Genomic DNA, 23,023 nt, shown 5'->3' on the forward strand with positions numbered 1-23,023 from the left:
TCCCAGAAAAGTACTGGATTTTAAGGCTGACAGGTGTTTTAGGTTCATAGTTCTTATCATAATCATACAAATGAGAGGTAGGGAGATTACTATGGTGATTTTTCTGGCTATGTAAGAAAAACTAGTTTTATCAAGAGCAGCAAGAAAAGGCATTGAAGACAATAGGTAAAATTTTAAATTAAAATTCCTCTCGTGATTTTTCTATACTATCTATAGTTGGGCTGTAGATTAAGCCCTAATTCCTAAGTAATAGCTGTGTGACCTTGCACAAATCACTTAACTTCTCTGGGCTTGTGAAGTGGTAATCTCTTTTTATCTCTGAGAAGTAGACAGCCCAAATAAGATAATGTATACGGAAGTGCTTTGTAGTCCCACCTAGCTCAGAGTGGGTACTGACAAAGGTTTAAGTCTTCCTTATGCAGACTTCTTTTTTCTTTCAACAAAATCACAGTGACTCTTAAATTTAATGAATTATTTTCTGCACTTGCTTTCTTTGAAATAGTTGCAATAAATATGCAAAAAAAGAACAAACACCTTCTCAAACAACCTGAAAAAAAATAGATGCAAAATGTAGCAGAGGGATTTGGGGCTTCACAAAAGAACCACCTGACCAGCAAAGGTTTGTTCAAACAGCTTAATGGACCGACAAACACGAATGTACACTCACCTTACCTGGAGACACTCCTTTTCCTCTGTTTTGTTTTTGTTTTAAAGATAGGTAAAACCAGCCATAAGACAGAGTGATGTATTACATAAACACGTGGGAAAGGTTTGTTCTCACTCGATATATTTATAAAATTAAGAGTTCTGGACAATCTCTTCGTGAATGATGATCTTACAAAGTAACCTTACATTAATAACTAAAGCAAGTACCAGTACTTTTACCAATATCATAAAAAAAGAAGGGTACGTGCAGGGTGCATGCTCGGAAATAGCTTGCCGAGAAGAGTGCAGTCACGTTCCACACCAAAGGGCCAAATACCTTTTCTAAAACTGATCTGATTAATCTCTGTTTACAGAGCCTAGACGGTCAAAGGTTCTATGACTTTATTGCTTAGATTTAACTGTTTTAAAGTATTTGAACCTGTTAAGTAATAAGTGCTTTAATAACAGAATTAACAGAAGGAATGTATTAGTGACAGCCCTGCGTATGCCTCAGTGACTGACTTATACATCTAATTTCATTTGGTTCTCATTTGTTCTTGAAGGATTTTCCACCTTGATCTTCAGAGAGCTGTTTTAAAGATTTGTCTCATTTGCACAGCTCCTTTAGTAGCTCTGTTTTGTCACATACTATTGTGCAGCAATTGGTTAGTGATTAAAAGGAAGACTGACAACCTGAGGGCCAGGGTACTACCGGACCCTCAAATATATACCTACTTGGGTGAGGTCGGCCTGCTAGCATCCATCGAGGATCATATGGGGCCTTCGTGGGAACAAACTCGATGATTCTATCTATAGGATCCTTGGAGTTCAGGAGAGGAACTGAACTGCACACACTCTAAAAGTGGTTGGGAGGAAAGAGCACAGCAATCAGTGAAAACAGCAGGCCCATGGTCCTGATGCAGCCACAGTCGTTACAAGGACAGTAGGTACCAAATACAGAATCGTACCCATCCGTCCCAGTCATCAGCTACAGGCATCCCGGCTGTATGCCAAGCCCTGAGAACATGCCCAGGTCTCAAGTCTCATGTAGGAGCCTGGCAAAAAGTGGTACATTCTGACTCTTGATTTCCGTGTACCCACACTTGATGGGAAGCTTCCCAGGGGGACGGATGGCTATTATGAAAGAGAAAACCCAGTGATCTGAGCCCAGAGAGGCCATCAAGGCTTCTGTGACTGGGGAAAACATCGGAAAGGGGCCTAACCAATGGAATCCAAAGGCATTTTAAAGGTAGAAGCCCAAAGATGGTTGCAAGAAAAAGAGAAACCAGTAAGTTACAGAGGAATATTTCATTAAACAGTTTCTCCACCATAAAGAGGAGACCTCAAACAAAGAGGCCGCGTGAGCTGCAGTGGGAAGGCCAGGTGCTGGGAGCTTTGTCTGCTGGCTGGGAAGTGCTCACCTTTGGCATGTAAGACAGCCAGTGCAGGACAGTGAAAACCCCTTCGAAGTCATCGCAAACGATGCTGTGGGTCACCCCATTGTTGTGCATGATCTGGATGCCCCCGAGCTGGTTATTGGAGGTATATACCTCCCGCCCAAGGACCTGGAGGAACAAGCAAGAGAAGACACTTGTCTTGACAGAAATAAAGGCAAAGTCTATTCTGTGATTCTCAGTAAAATGGGTTTTTTTTCTCCACAAGACACAGATTCCAGCCTCTGTGGGTTGTTCGGAGGGACTATCTGGACATTTATCTTAAAAAGAAAGCTGAGAAAATAAAAAAGGCTTTTTTTGAACAATCATAGATACCGTTGCAATTTAAAATCCAGCAAGCCTCTCCCTCTCCCTCCTAGCTGCCACAGACAGGTGTTAGCACACTTCGACTCACCTAGAACCGTGGGGGGGAGGGGGGTGAGGTTGTGACCCGGAGGTGCAGGCTACCCCAGCGTCTGCAGGCCGGCGGATTGCTGCACATATACACAGAGGTAACATGCCTGTCTTTTGACAATCTTCAGTGACAAGTCTCACTTAAATGCTGTGAGGTTTGCATCCCTAATTTTTTTAAAAGGATTACTTTTCCCCTTACATCTGATTTTTAAAGCTGGTCCCCACACACAAGTCTTAAGGCTGGCAAAATCCAGAAGCATCTCATACATACATGAACCCTTGAGTTTAAAGTCGTCTTTGTGTGCTGGGTGGAGGGCAGTGATTTATACCCAAGCCCGCCTCTCCTCTGTCCTTCTCTCCCAAGGTTCCAGGGAATACAGAAGGCCTCTATCCCTGGTATATTCCTGGAGGAGTTTAACCCCTGTGAGGTTGAAAGGCACCTGCAATTGGAAACCAGGACGTTTCCTTTAAAGAAGGAGAAAAAATAGGAAGAAAAAATATTCGTGGACTTGGAAATTGTAGGGTTTCTTTTCCCGTAGAAGACTGGTTAATCATTTCTTTCAGGGAGGGAGGTTTTCTGACCCAGCAATGGAAGCCGGGCAGCCTGATCACGGACTACTGCCAACTGCTGAGTGTGTAGTAATTGCCAGGCATCTAGGGTAGCCCTGGAGAGCTCTAAACAGTTGTAGAGCGCTTACTGTGTTTTACCTTTTCTCTTCCCTCTCCCCTCCTCCTTCAGAAAATAACCACAACACAAATTTGCTTCCTTAGTAACTTTCATTCATTTTCAGTCTCTGGGAAGAATCTAATAAAGGGAAGGCCAGCATGTTCTACCTGTATATTCCCATCTTGCCCCTTCCTGTTAGGAGCTTTGAGATGTTCCCTCCATGCTGGGTCAGCCCTGACATCAAGTCCCTGAAAAGGATGAGGAAGTTGGCCACCAAAGTCATCACCTCAGTGTGACCCAGCTGGCCTCCGTTCCACTGAACTTCAGCTGGGAGGGGAGGAAGAGAGTCTTCTGAAAGGAATATGGAAAGCCAAAGTGCTTTCCTTGGTAAGGAAGTGCAGAGAACCAGTCTTTGTAGACAGCCCTGAGCTGAGCGACATGCTGGCAAGTCCTCTGAAGGAGCCCCAGGAACAGGGGAGACTGTATGTGACCACTGGGCTCCCCCTCCTCCTCTCAGTCTGTCTTTAATCTCAGCCCAGGCACTGTGGCTCCTTTCTCATTCTCCTGCTGTCTCTTTCCATTTGCCCTCTCTCTGACTGATACACTGATCTCTCGGTCACTCGGCTTTCTGCTCCACTGAGTCCATATTACTAATAACACCTCCGCCACGGCCAGTTTACCTCATGAAGGCAGGAGCACATCATTACAAAATAAACTCATAACTTTGACATTCTAGCAAATACACGCCGTTTGTTATTTTGATGGCTTTAGTCTTTCTAACAGGCAGAGGGCATTACATACCTGTTTCATTTATATCTTTAAATGTGTGCACACATGTATAGTCGCACATGCATCAGGAAACAAAACAGAACAAAAAACCAACCCAAAACAAATATCCAAAGCAGTCAGTTGATGGGGGACCCTGGTGGAAGCAAAAACCCTGTCACTCAGGGAGGCCATGCTCTGATCTGGCTCTGGTTTTATGGAAGTCATAAACCCGATGGCCCACAACTGGTCCTTCTGGGACAGATCGCCTCTCTGCCAGAAGTCATTCAGTGTGATCAGCAGTATTTTTAATTATTAAAATAAAATTGGAAAGGGGAAAAAGAAATAAAAAGGAGACACTGCACTGACCCTGAATATCTGATATTTGCAATCTGTGTCAGGAGCCAAGAACTCCTTGCTGCCTAGAGGAGAACTGGGGCTGTTTCCTACTCAAAAAGATGGTCTTCTTTCCTAGGAAACACTATTTCTAGTAGTTGATAATGTCCACCTTCTTAGAACCTCACATCCCTCCAAAATGAGTGATGGATTAAAGAAGGACCAATCTTGGCAAAAGGGACCAAAGCAGACCAAGAGCTGCTCAGCTGTCCGAATACATCTTCCTCACACATCTTTGTCCCTCATTTCAAAAGAAAAGAGCATCCAGGACCAGGGCTACTCTCGGAGGCTCTGCCACTTGCCCATTCCATCCCATATTCATATAAATTAATGGGAGACAAACCTGGAGGGAGCAAGAGTTTAATCACCTAGCACACCTTCCTTTTACAAGCAAAACTCAGCTTCTGAAGCTTTGGCATTGTTCTGAAAAGGCAGTATTTGTACACTGGATTCAGAAAGAAACCTAACCAGGGCTTACCACAACCAAGCACACTATTTCTGGACTAAAGAAATGTTTGTCATGTGAGAAAATTCATTTACTTTGGGAATTAAAAGGGAAAAATTAGAGGCTAGACTAACAGAGCCTCCAAATGGCTCTCTCTGACCAGCCCTATCTTAGGGGGTGGGGGTGGGGAGGGAAGGACCCGCAGAAATGAAACCTGCTTCACTAATCACAACCAAACGCTAACAATCATAGCTACTTTACAATCGGTGACGGGAAAGCAGTACCCTCCGGTTCATCTTCAATGACCGTATGTTCGGAGCAGGCACCAGTAGAATGAGGGTGCACACAATCGCTCCTGATTTATAGGGGTCGTTGCTGACTCAAGTGGTTTTAATGATTTTAGAATACTTCACAACAAAAGCTTCAACCAAAGAAGCAGGATCTGGGCTAGGACAAAATCCATTCTGCCTAACTCTGAAATGATCACGCTGGAACAGTTATGCAAACCCCGATCAGCATCTAGGAAGGCAGAGAAAAGAGCCCACATAGACGGTACCACTGTTTTATTATTGGGCGTCGCCCTACCAACATTTCACAGAAAAATGTGGGGTGAACAACCCTCACTGACTTAGTATCTTCATGAAGTAGGAGAGCTTTATTCATCAGCTTCTCAACTGCGACATAAACATTGCTACACAGATCGAGTTGCTGGCCATCTTCCATTTTCCCAAATTACGTTTCTCACATTTTCTACTGCGTGATGCAAACTTTTAATTTATCTTCCCAACAAGCGTCAGTAATCATATTTCAACACAGGAACCATTCTAACAGAGGTGGCTCCCGAGGCCCCACGTTGCTGCTCCCCGGGTTTAGGTGCAGAAGCAGTACCGTAAAACATTAGGAACAGGCACCACGTCAGGGGCCGCCGCCGAAGAGTGCCCTCCCCACAGAACTGAACAGGGCCGACTCTGAGGGGAAAGACGATCTTCATTCACTCGATATAAACTTAAGTCTCATCCAGCCCTTCATTCACTGCAGCTGGCAGACCTGAGCATGAAGGGCGCCACATAAAAGCCAGTGATTAGCAGAGACACAACTGTTAAAGGCTCCACCGAAGACGCTACACGGCCTTTGGAAATTTCGAGATACAGAAGAAGTACAAATGAATGCAGTCATACATGCATGCTAAGGCCTCTGCTGCTGTTGCTGCTTATCTAGAGACACTGCAGACAGCTCAGGTTTACCATAGCTGACAGGCAATGAAAACAGTCTAATATACCGCCTGCTCTCTCCCTTAAATCCCTTTTTGGAGATCAAGATAAACACGTTCTTCCTTTCCCCAGTGCTCCAGACGTTTGACTGAAGTGGCAGAGCATTGTGAGGTTTTGTGCAAATGAAATCACTATGTAATACTGAATAAGTATAGTATTTACTTGTCAGGTTATCTGTCAGCACAGGCATTGAGATTTCCAAGTTTCATAGATGCAACTTAGCTCAATTTTTTAAAAAACTGCCTTTGTCCTGATATACACATTATGTTAGGGGCCTTTAGACTTACAGGCAAATATTTGCAATCATGTGCTGAAGATGTGAAAAATAATGATGCATATCGATGGAATAAAAAATGAAATCTGCTGCTTTTCCCCCTTTAGCCAATCTTTCCCCCTTTAAACAATTCTTGGGTCAGGGCAATCTTCTATTTAAAGAAGCAGGAAGTATAAAATTCCTCTTGCATCTAAGAATTTAGGCTATACAAACTGAGTCCTTGCTGCAATCCTCCTTCTCGTTAGAATATTTTCACCCTCAAGAGGATGTGAGGAGGGGTTTTGTACATTTCCCAAGCAATTATCATTACTGGACCTCGTTCATGATTCTAGATATTAGAGTCACTGTGGGATCTGTCAAGTTATTGATAAAGGTTTGGCTAAGGCAGAAAGAGATACGGAAAAAAAATAAGTGGGAGCAGGAAAAAAGTGGTAAAATAGGGACAAAAGAAAGGAGGAAAATGAGAGAGGAAAAGGGAGGGGGAGAAAAGAGGAAGGGAAAGAAAAAACTGCAATAGCTCATCTACTCATGCTGCTGACACCCTCCTCCCTGACCTGAGAGGACTACATTTTTAAAAGCTGACAAGTAATTCAATCTCCAATTAACAATTTTAAGTGGTGCAGCACATATTACTGTGTAAATGTTTCTCCAGGAATATATCCAAGGGTGAATGGAATTAAATCTCTAGGGAGACAGAACCGGTGCCAATGCAACCAAGAACATTTGGGGTTCCCAAAACACAGCCTCTTGATATACAGACTCAGGGTTACAACTTCCTCTCCCCTCTTCATTGCCACTTGTCACTGGCAAACTGGAGTGCTGGCTGGCAGCTGGTAGTCTAGAGTTGGGGGTAGAGAAGGGACTCAGCCTCTGACCTGAGCCACAACTGGATTCAAGACCACCCACTGCAAGACCAAAAACCTCTCCGCACACAGCAGTATTATGAAGTGATCGGGTCTGCTGATGGGTAAATTGGGAGTAAAAAGGACTGCGCAATCAGTGGTGGGAGAAGATAGTTAACCAAGGGGAGATGAAGATACAGGCCACTGGAAGACCTCTGCTTACTGAAAGGTGGGGAAAACAGAGGAATGAGTCAGATGGCAGAACGATGACAAGGATTTGAAGGTGGACTGTGTGAGGAACAGAAATGCATTTTTAATGTAATGGGGGTAGAGAAGAGCCACATGACTGCTTACCTATCAAATGTATGAGAAAAGGCATAGGCTTCTGGAGCGAAAACTGCCAAAGAGAAATCATTTCTCTCAGGGATCCAACAACTGTTCATTGATCTACAGACTTGAATGTACTGACAATAAATTGCTTCCAAATATGGAAATTTTAAAAAGTCTGGTTTATTGAGGTATAATTTACATATAGAAAAAACCATTTTTAGGTGTAGAATTCTATGAATTTTGGCAAATATATATATACTCATATAACCACTATCAAAATCACCCCAGAAGTTTCCCTCTAGGAGGCAGGATCGAGATGGTGGAGCAAGAAGACCATGAGTTCACATTCTCCCACGGACAACCCAGAACTATGACTACATACAGAAAAACTCTCTCTGAAAATGAGCTGAAGACTAGCAGAAAAGATTTTACACAACTAAGAATATAAAGAAAAAGCCACATCAAGATGAGGAGGCAAGGCAATATTAGGTCTAGTCAGGACACACACCCCTGGCATGGTGACCCACAAACGGGAGGGATATTGCAACCACAGAGGTCCTCCCTGAGGAATGAGGGGTCCAGGCCCCACACCGGGTTCCTCAGTTCAGAGGACCTGCACCAGGAAGCAGAGCCCCCATAACATCTGGCTTTGAAAACCAGTAGGGCTTATGTCTAGGAGGGCAGCAGGAAACAGACTATACTTAAAGGGCTCTCACAATTTTACTCCCTCCAAATCCCAGTGCAGAGGCAGTAGTTTGAAAAGTGTGGGGGTTACATGTGAAGGAGACTCACTGACTAATTTTAGGGCATGTGCTAGAGGGGCAGAGATCTGCTGGAACATTCTCCATGGAAGGAAGCGTGGGCAGGTACAATTTTCTTCACCCCCTCTTCTACCTAGTTGGCCCGGTGGTGGTGAGAGACAGTTGTGACACTCTCCATCTCCCTTGCTAGCACTACTCACCACACTCCAGCATTCCCCTATGGACTCCCCACCCCCCCACACCCGGGGGAAGCCTCTGCCAACACCAGAGCAACACCAGAGCCCCTCTCCTCCAGTGACCCCTGCCTTGAGGGGCCAGCCTCACACACCAGCAAGTCTGCACTAACTGTGGCTCAGCCTCAACAGGAAGGTGCATGTGGCCCGCAGGGGATATCCCAGGGGGTACCTGGATTGAGTGAACAGGGTGGTTTTGTGCTACTGGCGCCAAAGGATACTCTCTATACAAAGACACTTCTTCAAGACTAGGAGGTAAAACTGATCTACCTAATACATAAAACAAACACAGAGAGTTAAGCAAAATGAGGAGATGAGAGAACACATTCCAAGTGAAAGAATAAGACAAAAATCTCAGGAAAAGAACTAAATGAAATGGAAATACGCAATCCGCTAGATAAAGAGTTCAAAGTAATGATCATAAAGATGCTCACTATACTCAGGAAAGGAATGGAAGAACACAACAAGAACATCAACAAAGAGAAAATATAAAAATGAACAAATCAGAAGAATACAATAACTGAAATGAAAAACACACTACAGAGGATCAACAGCAGATTAGATAATGCAGAAGAATGGATCAGCAATGTGGAAGATAAGAGTAGTTAAACCCACACAACGAGAACAGCAAAAAGAAAAAAAAGAATGAAAAAATGAGGATAGTTTCAGGGACTTCTGGGAAAACATCAAGCATACCAACATTTGCATTATAGGAGTCCCAGAAGGAAAAGAGAAAAGGAAAGGGACAGAAAACCTGTTTGAAGAAATAATGGCTGAAAATTTCCCTGACTTGGGGAAGGAAGCAGACATCCAAATCCAGGAAACACAGTCCCAAATAAGATGAACCCAAGGAGATCCACACCAAGACATAACACTATACTATACATCACTATATTGATTATAATACAGTATAATCAAAGTGTCAATAGTGAAAGAGGGAATCTTAAGGGAAGTAAGAGAAAAACTTATTATGTACAAGGGGACCCCCATAAGACCATGAGCTGATTTTTCAGCATAAACTTTACAGGCCAGAAGAGAGTGGCATGATATATTCAAAGTGCTGAAAGGAAAGAACTTACAACCAAGAACAGTTCACCCAGCAAGGTTATCACTCAGAATAGGAGAGATAAGGAGTTTCCCAGACAAGCAAAAGCTAAAGGAGTTCATCCCCACCAAACCAGCCTTAACGAGAAATATTAAAGGGACTTCTTTAAATGGAAAAGGCCATCACTAGAAATAAGAAAATTATTAAAATTATTATAAAGAAAAAGTCTAACTGGTAAAGGCAAAAATATGGTAAAGGTAGTGGATCAACTATCTACATAATTAGCATGAAGGTTAAAAGACAAACGTAGTGAAAATCATCCAGACCTACAATAGAGGTCAAAAGATACACAAAATAGTAAGATGTAAAATATGACATCAAAAACATAAAATGTGGGTTGGGGGGTGAAAATGTAGTGCTTTTAGAATGCACTTGAACTTAAGTGACCATCAACTTAAAATAGCTCTATATACACAGGATGTCATATATGAACCCATGGTAACTCCAAACCAAATATCTATAATAGATACACAGAAGATAAAGGGATGTAAGCATAACACTAAAGAGGTCACCAAATCACAAAGGAAGAGAATATGAGAAGAAAGTGCCAGAGAAGATTAACAAAAACATCCAGAAAACAATCAACAAAATGGCAGTAAGTACATATGTATCAATAATTACTTTACACATAAATGGACTAAATGCTCCAATCAAAAGACATAGGGTGGCTGAATGAATTAAAAAAACAAAAAAACAAAAAACAAGACCACCTATATGCTGCCTACACTTCAGATCAGAGACTCACTTCAGAACTAAAGACACACAGACTGAAAGTGAAGGGATGGAAAAAGATATTCCATGCAAATGGAAATAAAAGAAATCTGGGGTAGCAATACTTATATCAGACAAGATAGACTTTAAAACAAATACTGTAAGAAGACACGAAGAAGGGCATTACATAATGATAAAGGGATCAATCCAACAAGAGGATATAACAATTTCAAATAGCTATACAAACAACATAGGGGTACCTAAATACATAAAACAAATATTAACCAATATAAAGGGAGAAACTGACAGTAATACAATAATAGCAGGGGACTTTAATACCCCACTTATATCAATGGATAGATCACTCAGACAGAAAAATCAACAAAGAAACAGTGGCTTTGAATGACACATTATACCAGATGGACCTAACAGATATGTATGTGTATGTGTATATAACATTCCATCCAAAACCAGCAGAATACACATTCATTTCAAATGCACATGAAACATCCTCCAAGACAGATCATATGTTAGGCCACAAAACAAGTCTCAATAAATTTAAGAAGACTGAAATCACATCAAGCATCTTTTCTGACCACAATGGTGTAAACTCGAAATCAATTACAAGAAAACTGGAAAGAAATACAAACATGTGGAGGATAAACACTACACTTGCTACTAAACAACCAATGGGTCACTGAAGAAATCAAAGAGGATATCAAAAAATACCTTGAGACAAATGAAAATGGAAACACAACATTCCAAAATCTATAGGATACAGCAAAAGCAGTTCTAAGGAGAGATGTTCATAGCAATGCAGGCCTACTTCAGTAAACAACAACAACAAAAACACCTCACATAAACAACCTAACCTTAAACCTAATGAACTAGAAAAAGGACAAAGCCCAAAGTTAGTGGAAAGAAGGAAATAATAAAGATCAGAGTGGAAATAAAATGAAACAGACTAAAAAGACAACAGAAATGATCAATGAAACTAAGAACTGGTTCTTAGAAAAGATAAACAATTGATAAACCTTTAGCCATACTCATAAGAAAAAGAGAGGGCCCAAATAGGTAAAATCAGAAATGAAAGGGAAGTTACAACCAATACAACAGAAATATAAAGGATCATAACAGACTACAATGAACAATTATATGCCAACAAATAGGACAACTTAGAAAAAAATGGATACATTTCTAGAAACATACAATCTTCAAAGACTGAATCAGGAATAAATAAAAAATCTGAACAGACCAAATACTATTAATGAAATTGAATCAGTAACCAAAAACTCCCGAAAAAACAAAAGTCCAGGACCAGATGGTTTCATAGGTGAATTCTACCATTTAAAAAAGAGTTAATATGTATCCTTCTCAAACTATTCTAAAATATTCAAAAGAATACTTCCTTTTTTTTTTTTTTAAAGATTTTATTTATTTATTTGACAGAGATAGAGACAGCCAGCAAGAGAGGGAACACAAGCAGGGGGAGTGGGAGAGGAAGAAACAGGCTCATAGCGGAGGAGCCTGATGTGGGGCTCGATCCCAGAACGCCGGGATCACGCCCTGAGCCGAAGGCAGAGGATCACTCCCTGAGCCGAAGGCAGAGGCTTAACCGCTGTGCCACCCAGGCGCCCCACTTCCTTTTTTTTTTCTTAAAGATTTTATTTATTTATTTGACAGAGAGAGAGCACAAGTAGGCAGAGCGACAGGCAGAGGGAGGGGGAGAAGCAGGCTCTCCACTGAGCAGGGAGCCCGATGCGGGGCTCGATCCCAGGATCCTAGGATCATGACCTGAGCTGAAGGCAGCCGCTTAACCAACTGAGCCACCCAGGTGTCCCGAAAAGAATACTTCTGAACTCATTCTATGAGGCCAGCATTACCCTGATAACAAAACCACAAAGCACGACCAAAGGGAAAAAAAAAATTACAGGCCAATATCCTGATGAACGTAAATGCACAAATCCTTAAAAAAAAAAAAAAAAAAAAAAAAAAAAACTAGCAAACTAAATTCAACAATTCATTAAAAGGTTAATACACCATGATTATGTGGGATATATTCCAGTGATACAAGGATGGTTCAATATCTGCAAATGAATCAATGTAATACTCCACATTAACAAAAAGAAATATAAAAATCATATGATCATCTCAATAAATGCAGAAAAGCATTTAATAAAAATCAATATCCATTTATAATAAAAACTCAACAAAATGGGTATGGAGAGAACATACCTCAACATAATAAAAGGCATAGATGACAAAGCCACAGCTAACATCATACTCAACAGTGAAAAGCTGAAAACTTTCCCTCTATGATCAAGAATAAGATAAGGATGCCCACTGCCACCACTTTTATTCAAAACAGTATTGGAAGTCCTAGCCACAGCAATCAGACAAGAAAAAGAAATAAAAGGCATCCAAATTAGAAAAGAAGTAAACACCTATTTACTGTCATGATTTGCAGATGACATAATACTATACAGAAACCCCCAAAGGCCCCACCAAAAAACTATTAGATCTGGGGCACCTGGATGGCTCAGTCGGTTAAGTTAAGTGTCTGCCTTCGGCTCAGGTCATGACCCCAGAGTCCTGGAATCAAGCCCCACATCAGGCTCCCTGCTCAGCGGGGAGTCTGATTCTTCCCTCTTCCTCTGACCTTCCTCCTGCTCCTTCACTCTCTCTCTCAAGTAAATAAATAAAAAACTATAAGAATTAATAAATGAATTTAGTAAAGTTCCAGGATACAAAATTAATATACAGAAATCTGCTGTATTTCTATAGATTAATAATTAACTAGCAGAAAGAGAATTTAAGAAACCAATCCCACTTACATTTGCAACAAAAAGAATAAAACGCCTAGAATTAAATTTAACCAAGGAGGTGAAAGATGTACTCTGAAAACTATAAAACACTGATGAAAGAAACTGAAAAAGACACAAATAAATGGACGGATATTCCATACTCATGGACTGGAAGAATTAATATTGTTTAAATGTCCACATTAGCTAAAGGAATCTACAGAGTCAATGCAATCCCCATCAAAATACCCTATCAAAATGGCATTTTTCACAGGACTAGAACACATAATCCTAAAATTTCTATGAAACCACAAAAGATCAAAATAGCCAAAGCACTCCTGATAAAGAAGAACAAAGCTGGAAGTATCACACTCCCTGATTTCAAACTATATTACAAAGCTGTAAGTAATCAAAGGATTATGGTATCGGCACAAAAACAGACACATAGATCAATGGAACAGAATACAGCATTCAGAAATAAATCCATGCTTATATGGCCAATTAATTTTCAACAAAGGAGGCAACAATATACAATAAGGAAAAGACAGTCTCTTCAATAAATGGTTTTGGAAAAAAATGGACAATTACAGGCAAAAGAATAAAACTGGACTATTTTCTTACAGCATATATGAAAGTACACTCAAAATGGCTTAAAGACTTAAATTTAAGACTGGAAAGCATAAAACCCCTAGAAGAAAACATATGCAGTAAGTTTTTTGACATAAGTCTTAGCAATATTTTTTTGGATTGGTCTCCTCAGGCAAGAGCAATAAAAACAAAAATAAACCAATAGGACTTCATCAAACTAAAAAGGTTTTGCACAGTGAAGCAAACTATCAACAACATGAAAAGGCGACCTAATGAATGGGAGATATTTGCAAATGATATATCCAATAAGTAAATATCCCAAATATATAAAGAATGCACATAACTCAGTATCAAAAAAATGAACAATCCAATTAAAAAATAGACACAGAACCTGAATAGACAAAGATCTATTCTGTTCTCCAAAGATGACATACAGATGGCCGAGAGGCACATGAAAAGATCACTAATCATCAGGGAAATGCAAACCAAAACCACAATAAGATACCACCTCACATCTGTCAGAATGGCTAGTATCAAAAACAAACAAACAAATGAGAAATAACAAGTGTTGGAGAAGGATGAAGAGAAAAGGGAATCTTCATGCACTGGTGATGGGAATGCAAATGGGAGCAGCCACTGTATGGAGGTTCCTCAAAAAATTAAAAATAGAATTACCATATGACCCAGAAATTCCACTTCTGGGTATTTAACCAAACAAAATGAAAACACTAATTAAAAAAGATACATGTACTCCTATGTTCATTGCAGCATTTTTTACAATAGCCACAGTATGGAAGCAACCCAAGTGTCCATCAATAAATGAATGGATAGTGAAGATGTGTGGGGTGTGGGTGTATAATGGAATATTACTCAGCCATAAAAAATCTTTCCATTTGTGATAATAGGATGGACCTAGAAGATATTATGCTAACTGAAATAAATCAGAGAAAGACAAATGCCATATGGTTTCATTTATATGCAGAATCTAAAAAACAAATGAACAAACCAAACAAATGGACTCAGAAAACAGAATGGTGGTTACCAGAGAGAAGTGTGTGCGTGGGAGGGTGGACAAAATAGGGGAAGGAGATTAAAAGGTACAAACTTCTAATTACAAAATAAGTAAGTCATGGGCATGTAATGTACAACAGAAGGAATGTAGTTAACAATATGGTGGGGCACCTAGGTGGCTCAGTTGGTTAAGCAGCTGCCTTCAGCTTGGTCATGATCTCAGGGTCCTGGGACTGAGTCCTGCATTGGGCTCCTTGCTATGGAGAGCCTGCTTCTCCCTCTGCCTGCCACTCCCCATGCTTGTGCTCTCTCTCTCTCTTCCCCTGACAAATAAATAAAATCTTTTTAAAAACCCCAATATGGTAACAACTTTGTATGATAACTGATGGTAGCTAGTTGTACGGTGGTGATCACTTCATAACGCACACAACTGTTGAAACACTTTTGTTGTATACCTGAAACCAGTATGGTATGTCAACTACACTCGAATTAAAAAATTTCCCTTATCTCTTTTGTAATCAATTTCCTTCTCCCATGCATTCTGCCTCGACAGTTTTAGCCTTTCTAGGATGTTATATAAATGGAGTCATATGTTACATAGTATTTGGAATCTAGTTTCTTTCAGTTAGTGTAACGCATCTGAGATTCATTTATGCCAACGTAGGTGTCAGAAGTTCCTTTTCACTGCGGTGTAGTATTCCATTTTATAGAAATACCTATAACTTGTTCATCTGTTTGCCTCTTGGTGGACAGTTGGGTAATTGGGTAGTTTCCAGTTTGGGGGAAATTATGAATAAAGCTCCTATTGACATTTGTGGACAGGTTTTTGTGTGGATGTAAATCTCATTTCTCCCAGGAATAGAACTGCTAGGTTGTATGGCAAATGTTTAATATTTTTTTTAAAAAAAGGTGAACGTTTTCTCTTTTCTTTTTTTATTGAAGTACAATTAACATACAGTGTTATACCAGCTTCAAGTATACAACAAAATGGTTCAGCAATTTTATATATTATTCAGTGCTTATCTAGATAAGTGTACTTTTAATCCTCTTCACCTATTTCATGCATCGCCCCCATCCAACTCCCCTCTACAAACCACCATTTTGTTCTCTGTAGTAAGAGTCTGTTTTTTTGCCTTTTTTCCTTTGTTCATTTGTTTTGTTTCTTAAATTCCACAAAGGAGTGAAATCACAAGGTATCTTTCTCTGACTGGCTTATTTCACTTCGCAATATAGCTTCTAAGTCCATCCATGTTGTTGCAAATGGCAAGATCTCATTCTTCTTTAAACTTTTTCAAAGTAGCTGTACTGTTTTACATTTCCACCAATATGTACAAGAGTTCCAGTTGTTCTGCATTCTCACAAATACTTAGTTCTGTCAGTTAAAAATTTTCTTTATTAAAAACATAGTTTTCCTTTATTTTAGTGGTACCTAATTATGGTTTTAAATTTGCATTTCCCTAATGATGAACATCCTTTCATGTGCTCATTTACCATCCTCATATCTTTTTGATGAAATGTCTGCTCAAATTTTTAAAGAAAAATTAAACCCATTTTTTAATTTTTAAAAAAGATTTATTTTAGAAAGAGTGTGGGATTGGGGGGGCAGAGGGAGAGAAAGAATCCCGAGCAGACTCCCCACTGAGTGTGGAGCCCAGTATGGGGCTCCATCCCACAACCCTGAGATTATGACCTGAGCCCAAATCAAGAACTGGATGCTTAACTGACTGAGCCACCCAGGTGCCCCCAAATTAAACCCATTTTTAAAATGACTGTGTTGTTTTCTTATAATTGAGTTGTGAGAATTCTTCATATATTCTTAATAACATTCTTCTATCAGATGTTTTCAAAAGATGGAAAACGTTTCAAAAATCCCAGTGGTTTTCTGACGAGGATATAAGACACGAGGTTGGTGTGGAAAGGCAGAGGGCTGTGTGCCTGTGCCCACCAGCGGCTAGGCAAAGAGTTCAGTGCTTGCTGGGGCCTGGCTTCTTGTGGAGTCACACCAACTGCTCATCTCGGCAGCCGTTTTGTGTTTTCTTATTTAAATGTGGTGGGCAGCGATTTTATGTTTTTACCCTTAGAACACATGAAAAGTCTGTTACTGTCTTTCAAGTCTAAATTTGAAGCTCCATGAAAGCAGAAATCATCCTTGTATACCCACAGCACAAGAACAGAACTTTACACATAACCGGCATGCAGTAAATGCATACGAACTGCCATAATTCTTAGTGCTCTATAAAAACTCAGCTTTGATTTATATTTTCAGCAAGTTGAGCTACTACAAGCAAAAGAAATCTTCCATATTAGTGTTATAAAAGTGTAGCAGCTTTTTTAAGCAAAATGAGTGGTTCAATTTTCCCATCCTTTTAGTTTTCCCCAGTGCAGACACTGGGTTTTTCTTTTGAAATTCTTTACCTGAGCCTGAATTAAGCTAGTAACTGTAATATAAAGTCATATTATATTAGGGTGGCTCTACTGAGCTGCATAAACCTGCTTTATCTGTTGAGAAAAGGCATATTTTATCAATGGGTCAGATAGAAAATGAAGATACTGAAAACTTGATTATATGTTCCAATGGTCTTCACTTCTCATATTTGCATCTTATGCTGTTAGTGAAATTTGGGTGGGTTCTTTTCCTTAATAACACTGATTTCTCAATTTCTCTTCTGTGCATACTATTTTGAAAGGCTTAAATTCCAGACACTGAGACATTATTAAAATTAGGAACCAGTCAAGAATCAACCAGAAAAACTTGGCACTTGGGCATGGTAATCTGTAGTTCAATCTAACCAGCTCTTAAAGCTTCTCCTTTCATAATTCAACACTCCTGACTGTGTACATTAGCTGATTAGATGTGTGAAGATGGCCACTATGAGTGAGAGGGGACATAGCTAGATTTGGATCCAGCATTCTAGGGAATGTCCCCCTAGAATGATGAACAGCCAGGAGCCAGGTTTCTAAACAGTCCCATTTCCTGTGTCTTTATCATATTCACACCGCAGCCTGTGCACAGTTAGAGCCCAGGTCTGTCTTTCTCCCACGAAAGACTGGAGTCCTTGCATTCCTAATCTACCAACGTGTGCAGTTCTTGCACTTTTAATTTATGAGTGTTTGGGGGGGAACTCTCTGACTTGGGAACATATTGGCTCGGTCTAATGCTTGGAGATTATTAAACTTGGAGCTATGCTCCACTATCAAGTCTACAGATCTTTTATTTAGAAGATATGGTGCTCTAAATGCACAAAGAGCTCCCTGTCACCTTCACATTAAAGCCCCTAGTGCCTGGTAAATGGAATTATATAGCTGTCATCTCCTTTCCCCAAAGTTTTAAGAGTACAATGGGCTCATTTTTTCACACTCCATCCCAGCTTCAGAACTAAGAGACCTACTTTGTATTGATTTAAGGTCTCAGAAATAAATAAACCTGCTTCACCGCTGTGATTCACAACAAATTCATGATACACTATTGCATGATATATTTCAAGCTCTTGCTCTGGCTCTCTTTTTCCTCTGGTGAGTGATGGGGGAGGTGGGAGGTAGTGGGGAGCTGCAAAGCTGACAGCCTGATGGTTATTGGAGATGGCTGCTGACTGCAAATCCAAGAACAGACACTGTTGGAGGAATATGTTTTTTTTTTTTTTTTTTTAAACTGGGGGGCAGGGGTGAGAAGCTAATTTACTTGGGTTTCAGGCTGGGGCTGGGGAGAAGAAAGGTTAAAGGGAGAAGAGAAGGGTAAATGGAATAGCAAAGCTTCCAGTGAGCACTAATTTGCAAAGACAGAGCTACGAACATTTATAGAAAGAGAGAAAGGTGAAGAAAATCCAGCATAAGAAGGTGTAACATATGACTGACTGGAAAATGAAGAAGCTGAACTGCTCTGCCCAAGGTATCATGCTCACAGTCCTAAGAGGGCTCTCAGCTTGAGTTCAGGGACAATGTTTTGCTAGAGGCAGAAAGCGCAGAGACCCTGCATGCTACGGAACCTGTAAGACAGAGGCATTTCTTCACTCCAACACTCAGAAAGCAGCACAATCCTGGAAGTTGGAATGGACACTCTGGAGACAGGGCGGAGAGATGACCAAGGTGCACACATAGAAAGTGAGCCGGAGACTGCTCGCTGATGTGAGAGGGAAATAAATTCTAGCATTTTAGATTTGGTTGTGTGCCCTTAGAGCTTCAGAGTACCTCAGTCTACATTACCTTTACTGATTCCTGAAAGAAGTACTACCTAACTTTGGACCCAGTGAGTTTTAACTAGCATCTAAATACACAGCACCCAAGAAAACATCCTCCAACCGTGTATAGGGTCAACAAGGTAGGTGGTGGGGAAGCAGGAGATAGTCAGGCTGTTAAAGCCTTGCATGACACTGTAGACCCCCAACCTTCTAGAGACTACTTCCAAATGGTGTAAGTTTTAGCTGTTCCTCTTGTAATTCTGACTTATTTCACAGGTTTGACTGGCAAGAATGTTATTTACGAATCCAGTTTCCTTTCTATCTTTCGATAGCATTTTCATCTTTACTATGCTTGTTCTTAAGACAAGGCCAGACTCTGAAAGCAAAGTACTAGGGAAAGATTTTAGTTCCATTCAGTTCCACACAGGTTACACCATAACACTGGGAGCTGCTTTGCTAATTTTGAATACCACTTTTTAAGAGGAACTAGTCTGTCTATGCCAAGGAGCAGACTAGCTAAATGTAAGAAAGAACTTCATATAGATGAAAGGGACTGGCTCATAAAGTACTGAGCTCCCGTTCAGTTGGGTTTTGCAAGCATAACCGAATGAATATTTGGCAGTGGTATTACAGAGGAAATTCAAACAATGGACTTTTGAGGAACTTCCACTCCCAACAATTATAATTCTACGGCCAGTTGTTGTCATCCACAGTAACAACATTACCACCATCATTACTATGTGGCATTTATTTTTTTGTAATATGGATAAGAAATGAGATGAAGAAATTTTTTCAATAATTATGCTTTACAACTCCCATTCCTAATCTTGCTACTATGTAATAACTTCACACATCACTAATATGTAATCTTTCTAGTATATAACACCCTAATATGTAGCAACTATTTTAGATCTTACCCACACTCATCCCCAATCTATCCTCTCCCTCTCCAGCCTAACATGGTTCCCTGGCTACAAATTAATATACATCTTCACAGCATAAGACTACTAGAAATTAAAGAGAATTTAAAGTTAAGAGATCTTCTGGTCTTCACCTTAAGATGGGAAATATGTTTTATAAAGAGGAAACTGAGGCCCAAATAGATGAAAGCCCAAAGTTACTCACCTAGTAATGGCAGGGAGGGGAATGATCAAAAGTTTTTGTTTGCTTTTTCTTTCTTTCTTCTTTTTTTTTTTAATCTAAAGGTTTTGTAACTTCAAGAAGTTTGAGCAAATTTTAAGAGGCTGTCCAAGACGGTAATTCCTGAGTCTAAATGTAATGCCCCAGGCAGGGCCTCAGAGCTTCCACTTCATCTAGAAGTTCAGCACTGATACTTATCTGAGGTTCTCCCAAGTCATTAGTTTCCAAGCCACCATACCTACAGAGGGCTCTCAGAGGCAATGTTTCCAGTGGAACTCTGAAGGGAAATTCTACCCTGCAAGATCTCCAAACCAGAGGATCAGGCTGAGGGCAGATCACAATGACTCACTAATGGAGTCAAACATACCTAAGGAACCAAGGTGAAACATAAAACACCCCCCTGAAGGACTACCAAACCCGAGGAACATCAAATGAAACACAAAACCACCTCCACACGGGGCCAGGTTTGCCCGTCTATGTGTGTGTGTGTTTGGGGAATTGAGGAACAGGGCTAGAAAACTAAGGAGATGTGCCCATTGCAATCCCTTCTGAGAACTCATTCATAATGCTAAAGAGAAGCTTACTAAGAAAGGAAGCTCAAATGCCCTCTTTAAAAGGAGAGCGAGCCCATCTGGAGCTTCCGGAATACAGGGACTGTCTATTGTGAAAATAAGTAGTTGGGGACTTTTAAAAATGCAAATTGCTGGTCTGATCCTTAGAGTGATTATGGGCTATTGTATCAACAAGTCCTTGGGGACTCCTGTAGACAGATGACTGACACATATACTACCCTATCAGGACTGAACATGGTGCCTCTGACGTTAATGGCTTTCCAAAGTACGGTAATTGTCTTTAGATAACATCCATTGGGAAAGTCAATACATGAACGTATTGCCAATGTGAGGACTGACATCTAACATTTTCTTAAAGGAATTTTTGCCCTCAAAGGACCAGAAAGTATAGAGAAGGTTGTGTTTGTATTTCCTTCCCAGGGCCTGGAACATAAGTTGCAATGAGAAAGGACTCTATATTCATCTTAGGGAACACTACAACAGTGTCAGTGATTTACCTATATTAACTCATTTAATCCTCACAAGACCTGGTGAACAGGTACTATTATTATCCTCATTTACAGTTAGTACAACTGTGACCCAGGAAAGTTAAGAAAATTGCCCCAAGGTCATACAACTAGTTAGGTGGCAGAGCCAGGAATTAAACCCAGGTAATTTGGCTCTAGTGTCCATGTTCTTAACCATTCCAGCTCTTTAAGTTCTGTGAAAGTTACAATGCTGACTCACGGCAAGAGCTAAATTATCTCTCCTTAAAAAAAAAAAAAAAAAAAAATTATTATTTTTTTAAGTAATCTCTACACCCAGTGTGGGGCTCGAACTCACGACCCCAAGACCAACAGTCACATGCTCTACTGACTAAGCCAGCCAGGCGCCCCTCTCTCCTTCCCTTCTGAGCCTCCATGACTCTCTCATCTTGTGTCACAGAGTCACAGGTGAGTATAGAGAACATACAGTACAGGTCACTGGTGCCATGGGAGGAACTCTGATACTGTATCCAACAAAGTGAGTAACAACTTCACATTTCATATTGCACAGATACATAAAAACATGTTTGAAAACTGAGATCCAGAGAAGGACTTGTATCATGTCTCAAAAGCAAGATTACAATTAGGGCCCTACAGGCCTAACATATATAGCCCTAGCCACACCACCACATAAGCTCTTTTTTTCCTGGCAGATTCAGTAGAAACAGGGAAAGGGAGATGATATTATGGGATTCCCCCCCCCCCAAAGGAGAAGCTTTAAAATGTCACATATCAACTCCTGAACGAATCTAGAATCCATCTATCATAGCCATTGGCACATGCCTATCTCCACAGACAATTAGGACAGGCTATAAACCGCAAATTCTGATTTCTCTGTGTATACCTCACTACGTCTGGGGGATGGACTGGGAACTAGCAGCTCTCATTTACATCAATGTTCCCTTACAATACTAGTCCTTCAAGCCTGCCCACAACCTAATGTCATGTTAAATATATTGCGAAGAAACAGAGAGGAGTGATGGAGTGGGGCAAGTAAATCTGAAAGTTCCTGGAAATACCCAGTGGCACCTTGACTCAGGAGTTTATGACTATACAAACTGTCCCAGTCCCTTAAGGTCCCATCTTGCCAGCTCCCCAAGCACATAGGTTGTTGTCTTTCCCAGACTAGCATGACACCCTTCGAGCCATGTAGTTTGTCCATCCGGTCTGCCTTACCACTCGGTGAGGCATTCTGAGCCATCTGCCACCTATAGCCTACTATCTGTAGAGCTAGGAACCTATGGTCTTCTACCTTGGGTGACATGACATCGCAGACCCTTGGAAGCTTCTCTAAGTCATGGCATCATGCTCATGACATTTGCACAAAAAGGAAAATGACCAGAGCAACTTCTCTTCTCAGGCCTTATGGACACTAAGCACAAGGGACTGAGCCCATCTTGAATGAAACTTGGGGGACATGGAAATTCACGTTCTCATGCTGATTTAGTCTCTGCCAATGGAGCCAAGTCACTTTATCTCTGTTTTAGTCTTCCCATCTGTGAAACAGCCCTGACACCACTAGCTCACCCCAGAAGGCCGCAAGGAGCTGGACTGATGTCCTTGGTTTTAAGTTTCAAATAAAGTCATCCAGACTGCTTCTAATCACCAGCCCACTGCCTTTAGTTCAAATGGCAAATCTGTTTCTGCAGCACTTAAGAAAACCCGGGTACCACACTTCTCAACTTGGTAATATTCTGAATGTTTTACAAATAACTATGGGCAACCAAGAGCAAGACAGACAAGGAAAGAGATTATACAAATACTAAGATAACAAGGGGAAAGAGATAAAAATACAAATGCGGAAAGCACTTTCTGGTTTTGGAACAAAAGACACAGTGGCAAAGGATTGTGCCCATGAATAAAATGTGTAAATGTACAGTAAAAACACTGAACGTAAAAAACAGGAAACCGCTAGAATAT

The 23,023-nt window shown here is 40.6% G+C and overlaps 1 protein-coding gene across 5 annotated transcripts in view; it reads right to left on the reverse strand.

Annotated features, from left to right (window-relative positions):
* ACACA (acetyl-CoA carboxylase alpha) overlaps window positions 1–23,023 on the reverse strand; it is a 281,347-nt gene that overhangs the window by 64,936 nt on the left and 193,388 nt on the right. For all 5 annotated transcript variants that reach the window (XM_008695441.2, XM_008695440.2, XM_008695439.2 and 2 more), the window contains 2 exons: window positions 2,067–2,210; window positions 1,381–1,501 (listed from right to left, as the gene is read on the reverse strand). In XM_008695441.2, the coding sequence (XP_008693663.1) occupies window positions 1,381–1,501; window positions 2,067–2,210 (265 nt within the window). The remainder of the gene's footprint in view (window positions 1–1,380; window positions 1,502–2,066; window positions 2,211–23,023) is intronic.

This window comes from Ursus maritimus, unplaced genomic scaffold, assembly GCF_017311325.1.
Source record: "Ursus maritimus isolate PB19 unplaced genomic scaffold, ASM1731132v1 scaffold_24, whole genome shotgun sequence".
Lineage (NCBI taxonomy): Eukaryota > Metazoa > Chordata > Mammalia > Carnivora > Ursidae > Ursus > Ursus maritimus.